This window comes from Vanellus vanellus, assembly GCF_965231255.1.
Source record: "Vanellus vanellus genome assembly, chromosome: 3".
NCBI lineage: Eukaryota > Metazoa > Chordata > Aves > Charadriiformes > Charadriidae > Vanellus > Vanellus vanellus.
Window position 1 is genome coordinate 2147831 of NC_138907.1, and position 12353 is coordinate 2160183.

The following is a 12353-nucleotide window of genomic DNA, read 5'->3' on the forward strand; positions in this document are numbered from 1 at the left end:
TAATCAAATGTTTCTATACCCTCCGCATACTGCTGTGGATGCACTAAGACTGGGGTAAGTCCTAACTCGGCTCTACCGTGGGCCTGAAGCTGTTGGGTGCCACTCTTCTTCCTCGGGCCCTGCAAGAGATGTCCTGGTGCCACAGAGTGACAGTACAGCCCTGCGGCAGCCTGGGCTAGACCTCGCCCTTCCACCAGTCAGGAGTGGTTTCCTTAGCTAGGCGTGAAGGAACGCTCCTGAAAAAAATTAGGAAATGTGACATTCCAGTTTCCTCCAGATGACACGTCGTACAACAAGCAGTGAAGTGGTGTGGCAGTTGCTGTAAAACGATCAGCCAGTGCTTTCTGGTACAAGTACTCAGCCTTAGCGTGTACCTTAACAGCTCACCAAAGTAACTGAAAGGAAGCGCTACGCACGCTGGCTTTTATCCAGCTTTGGCCAGGAAAGAACACTTATCGCTACTTACATTCATGATTCTCACTTTATTGATGTACAGATTCACACAAAACATTATATTCTCGCTAAGGCCATTTCATTAATAAGTTTTCATAGTACAGAGTTGTGTACTGGGGGGAAATACAGCAGAGTGGCAGATTGTCATTTTAAAACAGTCACAATTTACCACTGATACACTGGAGGACATGCTGTAGCCTACTTATACAGAATTAACATTTGTATTTTAATGATATTACTCCAGAGCATAGTAACAGACCACATAACCCCATGGGTACGGTCTTCTGGTCCACCAGCTCCATATGCATCTTTATCACAACTGTGCATAATACTGACAACTGGAAAACTGAACAAAAACGGCATAAAATACTCGCCTCAGTTCTGCGTGACACTAGGAAAAGTAAACCTCGCAGGCCTGTGCTTCCCCTGACCAAGGCTCCAGAGGTGTTGGATATAAGTCAAGACAAAGCCATCGCTACAATTAAATACTGTTCCAACCCCATCCTCTAAGCACAGATAAGTTCAGCAGCAGTTACATCTTTGTACCCTCTTCTCCAAAATGAGAACAAATCCGCAGCTAATCCAACTTCAGCGACAAGATTACCTACCTACCGTGCCAGCTGCATCCTAAACCCAGTATTTTCTCTGTGCAGTGGAGGTGGCACAGGCAGGTGAAGGGTTCTGGTATAGGAATGGGATGTCCTCAGAAAATGGCAGTTGGTCCTCGTTTCTGGTGAGCTGAGGAGCCTCTCAGGTGGACACAGACCGGGACCACAAGCTAAACAGAATTTAAAGTATTTCTTTGCCAAGTTTTTGGAAAGACATACATGATACACGGTGGTCTAAGTTAAAGCGATAGTTTTGTTGCGGACAGAGGTCAATCATGAGTCAATCAATTAAATAGCCTTAAAAACACATTTCAAAAATAAAGAAACTGAAGTTGCTTGGGAGAACGAGCATCATCCATCCAGGCTTTTTTAATGCACTCACCTTGCTGGTTCTCCACAGCTCTTCTTCCAAGTTACAATGCACAGACCAGTCTTTGGAAAATAAAAATTTGGCATGTACCAGGAACATATATTGCTTTGCTTTTCTTTTTCATAAGCCAGTGGTAGAGAAAGTACCACTTTAACAGAACTACATCCCTTAGATCAATAAGCAAAACTGTGTTTGACTCAAATACCTAGATTAAAAACAAACTGAAGAGAGGTGCAAAAGCCAGCGTTTTGGTTGCCAGAGACAATTGCTTCATCGAGAGAAACAAGGGGCAGAGTCCACACTGGGCAGCAGTGCCCACCAGCGCCTACCGCGATGTTCCTGCTCTGGCCATGGAAAAGGGCTCACTTCAACAGCAGTTGTGCCAAATAAAGCCATTAATTAGTTACTTTTTCATTCTTTAATTGTCAGTAGTGCAGCTGAAAATCACTTCATTACAGGGAAATACTGACCGACAAATTGCACAGGCTCCTGAGTCTGTCTTAACGTACAGACAGGAACTGCAATAGGTACATGCTAATAAGTAGCTCAATCGTCTCCAGTTAAACAAAGCATTGCACAGAAGAGCCTTGGGTGCAGACATTTAAAAACGCATTTCTAAAATTACTGCAGGAATTTTTAAACGTGTCTACACCTTTTCAAAGCAAGCTCGATTCATCTGTCACCCAGACAACCAAAACAAGGTTTCCGTATAACAGCAAGTCTCAGGCAACACCTTCGCACGTCTCAAGAACGAGGCAGCTTCGCCAACAGCAGAGAGGGCAGAAACTAAGGGGTATCGCCCAGCGCACACAAAAGACCGATAGTAGAGACAGCAGCGGGAGTTCATGTAAATGAAGAGTTAGAAAAATAGATTATTACTCGGGTCAAGTCATCTTGCGGGTAGGAGGGATGGGATGCACCACAAAATAAAGTGGAAAAATAGATCCAAGAAAATAGAGAAGAACCTTACATTTTATATTTAGATATGAAATACAAAATACACCATTAACTAGGTCTACTTGCGATGGCTGTTTGGAGGGCTGACACCAACTGAAGTAGTCCTGTCCCCTAACGTGTAATGCTTTCAGCACTAGGTCATTATGTATTCCGTATTTATACGTGCACACATGTATCTGTATAGGATGTATACACACACATGCATACTGTACATGAGTCACAAAGCCTTTCACTAGCACCATTAAAAAAGCTCAATCATTTAAAAAAAACAAACAAACAAACAAACAAAAAAAAACAACAAAACAAAACGAGGTCCAAGTATATCTGACAGAGGTCCATTTAGAAACAGAAAACGGTAACAATACAGCAACAGATCAGAAGCAATTATTCGTACTGTACTGGCACGGACAAAATATTTACATGCTGGAATCAATGGTACTGAGCCTTAAGACAGAGCAGCGGGAAAAAATAGTAGTTGCAAGTGCAGACTTTGGGTTCACAGCTAACAAAACCAAGAAAGGATTTCTGCCAGAAGTGCTTCTTTCACCTCCGAAAGGTCTGCCAGTGATAGCCAGAGCATCGCTTCTCATCTACCCATGTTGTCACAACAAAGAGCAGGATACTAAAGAAACACACAAGTCATTGGATTTGTAAGCAACAAAATAAAGCTAGATATTTTATCACGTATCCCACAGTGGTCCTTGGCTGTAACACAAGAACAGATTACTTAGGCTGCATGCCACAAATACCACGAACAATTCACTTCAGGTCCCCATCCCCTTCTCCTTGGATTGACTTTTTGATGCGAAGCAACATGGTTGTAAGCCACTGATCCAACCGTGATATTGAATCGAATTCTTTAACCTGTTAGAAAAAAAAAAATGGTTTAAATTTAAGATATGAGAAAGCAAACGAGACTGCTGCAAAAGAATCATTCTGCAGCTCTTGAAGTATGGGCTTTTAAAACGTCTAGTCTTTCAGAAAAAAAAAAAAAAAAAAAAAAGATATCTATCTATCTATCTATCTATCCAAAAGCACACAGAGCACGTTAAGCCACTGTCAAACACAGAAAGGAGCTGAAGCAAAGCCAGGCAGGATCTTTAACTCTCTTTGATAAAGTATTGAGTTTGGGACTTGCTAGAGCACAGGCTGGAAGCAGCTCTGCTCGCGTCCAGCTCTCCTGCGGGTTGTTTCGTGGCAGGAGGGTTAAGCAGTGAAGCGCCCAGTGATTTGCCCTGCTGGACTCAGAGCTCGGGCAACCAGTTACCCAGCATTTAACAGCACACGAACCCTGAAAGGTAAAGAAGGAACCACCCGGACATCCACGAGCGCACCTTAGCAAATTTGTGACTACTTACTGCCTCAGTGTATGCCTCGCAGTTTTGCTCCTCGTGGGCTTCCAGCAGTTTCTAGGAAAACACCATTAAAAATGAGCAAATACTGTGTTCCTGCATGTTCCCACCAGGCCAGCGCACGGGCATCTCTTCCCCAGGAGAGAGGGGACCTCGGGAGCCACACTGTGGGGCGCCCACGTCCCCAGCAACGGCACCTTTGCTGTCGTCTACTCAAACCACCCACCACGGACACAGAAATAGTTTGGGGGGTTTTTAAGTTAGCTAGAACAACCGTCTTCCTGCCGCAGCTACTTTCCACAAGCCTGGTATAAACCCAACGCAAAGCGAGCCTCCAAAACATTTGAATAAATGACCAAATCCACAGCAAGGTGAAAAAGCACAAAGGAAAAGGGCAGTATACATTTTCAAGCGTGACTATTATTTTAATACTAGCTTTACTCACTTTCAACAGCTTGCACTCCCGTGAATCTGTGAACGCTGGGAACATTTCTTCATATTTCTCAAGTGCAAGCTGAAAGAGAGAAGATAGATAACCCTTACGCTCTTTTCACACAAAACCGCTTGCTTTTCATTTCAGTTTTTGCCTTCCAGTCCTAAAACGGCACAGAGAACTCGGGAAAGTATTCATAGTAAATCCAATTCGACACTATGGGGCTTCAAGCTTCAGTCCGTGCAGCCGCCACGCAAATCCCTGTGCACGCAAGAACGGGTCTCAACCAGCAAAGGATGGTTAAGAGGGATGCAGGAAGTTTGGGATAACCGCTCTGAGCCCACTGACCTTCGCGTTCAGCTCGTCCACAATGAAGTGGCATAGAGCGGCTTTGAAGAAATACTCTTTCGCGCTGTACTTCAGCAAAGGATTATCCATCGTGTTTGTTCCGACCTAGGCACAAAAAGCTATTATTAGAGGTGGGAAAGAAAACGGCATCATTAAGAACTGAATTAAAAACAGGACAGCTGATTAAAATTACACACAGCACCATAATGTGAATAAAAGCCAAGGAAAAAAATGCCAGCGTCCGTACAAAAAGCTTTTGGGAAGCCAGACCGATTTTTAACGCATCCCAAGCGAGGTCAGAAACGCGCAGGCAGCTGCGAGAGCGCACCCGTGCAGCCCGTCCTCCCAGGGAGCCGCTGCAGCAGTGCAGGGGCACCACACTGACACCTCAATATGTTCTGTCTGATGCAGAAGGGGAAAAGCAAGTCGACTCGGTGAAAACCTGCTCCAATATTCAGCCTCCGGAAGCACAAAAGCAGCACCGCAAATATTCCCTGGTACAAAGGCACAGCAATCAAATTTACAAATCTGGGGGGAAATTTTCTGCCAAACGTATTTGTAAATACAATCAAAAGTGTAATTATAGATTTCTAGAAACAAGAGAATACAGGGGAAAGAAAAAAATCACCTTTAGTAAGTTAAAGCAACTCTTAAAAGCAAAGGAGCAAACCACGTCTCGTAAAGGCATAATCAGCCCCGAAATAATAAGAGTAGGAGGTTCTAGGCCACCGCAATTTTGTGAGACTGACACACTGACCCGCTTTCCATTTTCAAGAAATTTTTTGCCCGCTTGGACGAAGCGCGCATCCTCACCTGCTCGTAGATTTCTATCGCCTTCTGGTACTGCTCCAGCTGCGCGGCATAGGCGGCCACCTTCAGCAGACACTTGTTGGCTGAGCTACAATCAACACAGCATTAAAGTAAGTAATCGTGTCCTGGCGAAACACAAATCCACGCCCTGGTACCTCCAAGCACTACCTGTACTACCTTAGCGTACACAAAAGCAGGACCCAAAAGCTGAAAATTAAGGGAATTTTCTTTTTAACAGCCAAAATTAAAAGGCACACAGAAAGGCACAAAGTCCTTCAACTCAGCACAGCCCTGGAGTCGGACACCGCTCGGTCGCCCCGTGCTTTCTCTGCACCCAAAACGGGCGCCCCAAACCAGGCAAGCCTGCGCGCAGGATGAGAACCTCAAACAGAAATCTGTCTTAAGTAGGACTTGGGCTCCCCCCCACCGAAGGACGTTTCAGAAGAGGCTGCAGGCGAGCTGTGCGAGCGCGTGGGCCATCTAGGACAAATCCCCATCCCCATCCCTTCCCCGTTGCGACTCTTTTTTTACAAAGACCACTTGCCTGTTAGACTCTTCTCCTTTGTAATAGTCTGCAGCCTGCTCGTAGTGTGCGATCGCCTGGGGACAGAAACACCGTGCTCGAATGCCACTTCTGAAGTACAATTTTTGATCAGACCGGCGTACAGCAACCGCATTCACCGAAGCTTTTTCCACTCCGCGCACAAAGGGAGCAGCGGGGTTCCTGGTGGAGCGAGGCGCTGCCGCGCATCCCCTGCACGCTCAAAACATGAGGCTGCCCTTGGAAATTTGACCGTGGGCTCGTTAAGTGTCCCAAACTCCAGCCCAAGTCCAATCCAGGTGACACTACTCTTGAAGTAATGACGACGAACGCTTATAATCACAGCGCGACAAGGCTTCTGCCAGGTTTGCCACGATAGAATAAATGGCTCAACAGAACAGCCCCAACAGCTTGATTTAAGGGGGGGAGGGGGGGGCTGCACGTGGAGAGGTGACACTGAAGTCGTTAAGAGCGATAGATGGGGCTAAAGGAAGCGGAGCTGAGGAAGCAAATGACTGTCTAGAAAACAGTATCTAGAAACCGTACGTTTTTGTTCTGCAAACTTCAAGCGGAAGATTTGCAGCCAGTTGAGCCGCTGCAGGATTCCTGCGCAGGGCCTTCGGTTATAGGAACGAGAGAGGGTCAGCGTCAACCAGAAGCACGGCAAGCTCCTTTGGGTGCGTCAGAAAATAGCTATAAAACTGCCCCACAACTTCCCAAAGTGCTTTTCAGATGCGAAACACCCCTTCGGTCGGAGTTTCTCAGCTGGGCGTTTTGCCAGCCCCGCCGCGCCGCTGCTCAGCGGAGCGGCACGCGACAGAGCCAGCACTGCCCCGCCAGACACCCCTGCTGGGAAAAATCATCCGTCACCCTCTTAACGCTAACTTCAAGTTACGGGTGACTTGCACCTACATAACAAAGCCTGATGCCAGATGGGTTTTATGGGCCGCGCTGAGCTCGGCGCAGCTCTGGCCGGGGAAGGAAATGCAGCCGGCGCCACAGCACCTGCAGAGCAGTACCAGCAGCGCCCGGCGTCCTCACCTTCTCAATGTCTACCAGCTCGGCCTCGTAGATCTCCGCGATGGTGATGTGGTGCTTGGCAGCGATAGTGAACCGCCCCTAGAGAAGGCAGAGGTGGCAGGTGAGATGGGGGCTCCCCCTCCGCCCAGCGCACGCAGCATTTACCGAGCTGCAGCTCTTACAAGCGCATCGGTCCACAAGCTGTCAGCGCAGCTTCTTACCATGTCGGTGTAGATATCGATAGCTGCATTTAAGCAGTTGATGGCCTCTGCAGCATGAGTGTTCAGGAAAAACAACAAAGTCAGCCAGCACGTCAGATTTCCCAAGCCAAGACCTTCCCCGCCCCAAATTTCTCTTCATCAGACCATAAACCAGCTTCTTCAATAAGTATCTACTCACACATCTACATATGGATGGATGGATGGAACAACCAACACAACATTTTCAACCCCCAAGACCTACAGATGTCACATCCCCTGCATTTTTGCACCCGCAGATGTAATCACGATTCACCCACCCCGAACAGCCCATATCCCACCAACAGCCCGGTTCAACAGGTGCACCCGGGCAAAAACTCCGACGCTGAAAGGTAACAGTCAAAAATTAGGACGGGCAAAATACGAACAAATTGTACCCCAGGTTTGTCAGGCTGCATCCCCAAACAGAGCAAAATTCAAAATGTCGATCTCGTAAACACGCAGGAGCTGCCATTTTCTAGTTAATTGGGTGGGTTTACAATTATAAAACAGTGCTATCCACCCAAAATTAGTTTCTTCAGCCCCCTGGCACAGGAAAGCACGGGCAATACTGGTGGGATGGTTGGTGTATTTCCAAACACTCAGCTTGGGTAAGGGGAATCAGAGGTCTTCCCCAAAACCGCAACCCTGCTCTTTACGACCAGATTTAAAGAATCCAAATCCTTTCTCCTCATCCCATCAAAGGTCTTCCTCCCACCTCTCCTCTGCCCCAGGGAAACCCCTGGGGGGGGAGGGGGGGCGCTGGGGCTAAGAGCGGGGATCCCACTGCGACCCAGACCCGAGACCTGCCTTAAGTATTCCTTCAGAAGTGAGTATGTCTCCAAAGTCAAGGTAAAGCAGGAAGGAAGCTACCCAGGGGCAGCGCTTCAGAACCAACGCACTGCAGCGTACCAAAGCTCAGCAAAGGCTTTGGTACGGCCAAAGCACCAAAGATCACCTCGAGATGACACCCCTACGAGTGCCGGTCCACGCCGCAGACCAAGATGGTGCTGACTAGCTCGCATCACCTGAAGGACTGCTTTGGAGAAGCAGAAGTGCAGGAGGTATTACACCTTTTGAGTAGTGCGCAGCAAGGATCCGCTGCCCCGCCGAGCTGGTGACTACTGAAAGCCTCAGCGCGCCACCTCCTCTGCCGCTAAGCAGCTTTGCAAGAAACAATCCCGGATTTCGCTCCCCTTACCTTGCGGGTCTGCTTTTTTGTAGGCGTTCCCGGCGTCCACGAAGCTGGTGGCCGAGTCATGCTTGCTCTGCAGCTGCATGTGCAGCTTGGCCGCCTGACAAAACGCGTTTCCCGCAGCTGGGAGAGAAGAGCACACCGACCCCATGTACCCCTCTGACCCCGCAATGAGCAGGATCGGCGCAAAACAGCACAGCAGGCGGCACTTCCCAGGACCCAGAGAGGTTGAGAGATGCAACAACCCCAAACCGTTTGCGTCCAGGTGCTGCTCATCTGCTGGGGGCTGAGCTCATCCCCACGGGGTGCAGTGGGGGCATCCCACCTGCACGCTCATCCTTGGCAGCGCGTGTTCATCCTCACCACCGGCTGCGCCCTGCACCTACTGGATCAGCAACGGGGATCCCTTGGATCTTGAAATCCATCGGATTTTATGTCCCTCCCCCCCAAGGTATTTCCTTGCTGAAGAGCAAACCCAGGGCGGTGCCCCTTTAGCAGGCTTCCCTGCGCAACTACAAGTTTTCACTTTAAAATGGTAAACTGGACCCAGGCTAATTTACCATCAGGAACATTCAGGTCACCCTCCTTTGCCCACTCTCCCAATACTTAAATCATGGCAGGGCCGGGCAAAGCAGAGGAATTGCATCACCACAGGGACCATCATCCCCATGGAAACAGCCTGGGATGTAAAACTCCACTGCGATAATTCCCAGGAAGATGCTCAGGCGCTCGTGGGTCACGAGCTCGTGGCATCAGCCACCCTCCACACAGCCCCCCCCTCCCAAAAGCGGGGGCTGTACTCACCGCTCCAGTTTTTGGCGATCTTGAACATGTTGGCAGCCCTGGTGTACATTTCGCAGGCTTCCTCCACCCTGGTGTTGCCCCTGAAACACAGCGAGAGAGCCCCTAGCACCGTGCTGGAACGAAACGCCGCCCCCGAAACGGGGACTGAGAGCTGAAATAGGGATTGTCGCGGCCCCATGTGCTCGGGCAAGGTGGCCCATCCGGGCTTGACGAGGCTGATCACCCTCATTTAAAATGCAGGGTGAGCATCACGCTGCTTGGGGAGGGGAAAGCCGGATTTGGGGAACTGGCAGCCCCCCACTCTCACCAGACCCTCTCCCCAGGGGGGTACCAGCTCGCTACCGATGCCCGGTGGAGATGGGGAGAAATTGCGTTAGTGCCTAACGGGATCCTGCCAAGCGCCAGCAGGAACAGGGAGCTGGCAGGCACCGAATAACCAAAGCCTTGCTAGAAAGGGGCGGCAGTTTTTCAGCGCATAAAGCAGGGACAGGAAAGCAGACAAAACCCACTCCTGAAACGGCAGGTTTCGGCATGTTCCTGAGGAGTTTGGAGCAAGCCCCCATCTGCACTTTGACTCGGGTCCCTCCTTTTTTGGGCAGCAACAGCCAGCTCGGAAGAGTCCCGTGAGACTCAGCAAAAACCCTGCGAAAAGCAAACTCTAGTACGTGACAAACTACCGCATCATTTAGTGAACGTAAAGCAAATAAAAAATTAAGCCGTGCTAGTCAACTTGCTGCTTGCATAACTAACGCGGGCGCACGCTCTCCAGGTCCCAACAAATAAACCTCGTCAGACCAAGCCCCGACACGCCGGTGGGTTTTCACCTCCGCAATCTTCTGGTAGGGAATGCAAGCGAGAGAACAACTCAACGCAAGTCTAACTGACGGGGTTTAGTAGCATAACTCGGCTCCCCGAAATGGGTGATTAATGATGAATTTATCTTGAGAGAGAAGTGAAATACTTTTGTTAATTAAATGCAGATTTCTTCATGGACTTACTCCTACGAGCTCATTACTGCCCTCTGTAGCACGCAGTCCTGCTGACCCCAGGAAGAGCTGGAGCACAGGAGGTGACAACATTTATTATTGCCTTTTTTGTTGTTTTTTTTTTTCTTCCTCCCTTCCTTCTTCTGGCAGCTGACCACATATCATTTCTAAGTACAAGCGGTTTTTTTGGACCGCTCGTTCTTGCTCTCGAAAGCTGCCTTTTGCAGGAACTAGAGCCAAAGAGGTAACGCTACACCCTGCAAGGCGTCCAAAACCGGCTGGTTTTCAGCCTTTTAGTCTCAAAAAAAAAAAAAAAAAAAGAAAAAAAAAGAAAAAAAAAAAAGTTACTTGTGCAAGCTAATGGAGCTCTTCAGGAAAAAGCCCGGCAGTCGATAACGCTTTTGGCCAGGCACTCAGTGGCCTGGCCACCCCCTTTCACCGGGGGATGCAGAGAGCAAAGTCACCCACCACCTTTTCTTCCATTTTAAAAGCAATTTTTTCTTGCATCTATTTTTAGCCCAAGAAAATGAGAAATTTGCCTCTCGAAATCTCTGCCGGTTCACTCCAAGGATTTTCAGCAATTTGCCAGCCGGATTATGCCCCTGGAGCGTGCCCTGCCCGATTAATCTGCCGGATGCTGGGGAGGAATTTATTTTTAAAACTTCTGCTTTTAGGGCTGCAGGCACTAGATTTTTCCAGGCTGTTGTTTAGAACCATCAAGGCCTCCACGGGAGCGTGCGCTCTATAAATGCTCTTTTCTTAAAAATAAAATTAAAAAAAAATAGCACCAAGATATCTACTTTTGAACAACAACAACAAAAAAAATAAATCAATCAAACAGTAAAAAGGAAGCTTTACCATTTTCTGGGGGGTATCACTCCCCCCAGCAACCCCATCCTTCCGGAGGGCCTCCGTGCCGCGGGCTCGGTACCACAAGGGGACCACGGCTCCGCTGGGCAAAAAAAATTATCTGTAAGCCCCCGAGCCTGGTCCAACCCCCCCCTGCGGAGCTGCAAAAAGCCTCAAGGAGGATGGGGGGGCTTCGAGCCTCGCCCCGGCTCCACTCGCAGCAGCCCGAGCGGAGCCCTTGGGTGAGGATGCTCCCCGGGATAAGGGGAGATGCCAGCCCTCGCCGGGGCGAACCCCGGTGACGCCGTGGCCCCGAGAGGATTACCAGTGGCGAGTCCCCACCGGGATAGAGCTGGGATGAGCGCAGCCGCCCTACGGCTGACCTGGGGACAGCCCTCCCCACGGGGGGGGGGGGGGGGACGACAGGCGGGTGCCCCGACCTGCGGAGGCCGAGCGGGCTCATCACACCGCTGTTCCCATGACGGCTGCAGGAGAGGCACCCCCCGGAATGGGGGGGGGGAGGTGCTGGAGGACCACCAGCCGGGCTCACCCCTGCTACGCTGGGGGGGGGAGGCTCTGTGTGTGTCCCCCTCAGTGCCTTAACGCAGCCCCCCGCTGCCGAGCCTAAGGGAGACCCTCACCCACGCTGCCCCGCTCACCCGAAGAGCCCCCGCAGGAAGGAGTGGGAGCCCTTCACCCGCTTCTCCGCCTCCGCCATCAGCTGCACGGCCTCCCGCTCCTTGCCGGTGCTGTCCATGGCGCCGCGGCCTCCTCGGCCTCCTCCTCCTCCTCCTCCTCCTCCTCCGCTGCACCGGCGGGCGCGCGCACGGGGAGGGCGGCGGCGGGCGCGGGGCGCGTGGCAGCGCGCACGGCGCGGCCCGGTCCGCGCGGCGCGTGCTTCGCGGGGGGGGGGGGGGGGGGGGGGCGGGCTGCCGAGGTGCGCGCGCGCCGGGCGGAGGTCTCCCCTCAGCTCTCCACCGTTTGGGAAGCGGCGGCACCGACTCGCAATCCACATTTCCTGCCCGGCGGTGTGAAGGCCTTCGGGACTCTCGGGACTCTTTTGCGGCTTCTCTAAAAGAAATCACCTGTGCGCACAGATGGAGTCAATCGGCTTTTGCACCCGCACAACGGGGAAGGGGAAGGGGGGGGGGGGGGGGGGGGGGGCTGTGCACGGGGGCGAAACCTGCGCAGCTGTGTCGCCCCCAGGGGCGTCTGGAACGCTCATAATTACACAAAGTCGTTTGTCAAGGTGGATCCATTCATGACTGTCGTGGTTTAAGCGTAAAAACGTACACACACACACCCCCACAAGGAAATCGGCCGCCGCTGGGATGGGAGTGCTTAAAATACGAGGAAATCGGATCAGAAGAAAATCAGAAGAAAAAGTTAAT

The 12353-nt window shown here is 50.7% G+C and overlaps 1 protein-coding gene across 1 annotated transcript; it reads right to left on the reverse strand.

Annotated features, from left to right (window-relative positions):
- Positions 1 to 481: 481 nt before the first annotated feature.
- LOC309670455 (beta-soluble NSF attachment protein) lies at positions 482 to 11719 on the reverse strand (the record flags this gene model as incomplete). Its single annotated transcript, XM_082481414.1, has 11 exons — positions 482 to 3252; positions 3747 to 3797; positions 4186 to 4254; positions 4522 to 4626; positions 5335 to 5419; positions 5876 to 5931; positions 6914 to 6991; positions 7114 to 7160; positions 8330 to 8446; positions 9128 to 9207; positions 11622 to 11719. The coding sequence occupies 11 exons, from the start codon at positions 11717 to 11719 to the stop codon at positions 3148 to 3150; spliced, it is 891 nt and encodes a 296-aa protein (XP_082337540.1). The 3' UTR covers positions 482 to 3147.
- Positions 11720 to 12353: the final 634 nt, after the last annotated feature.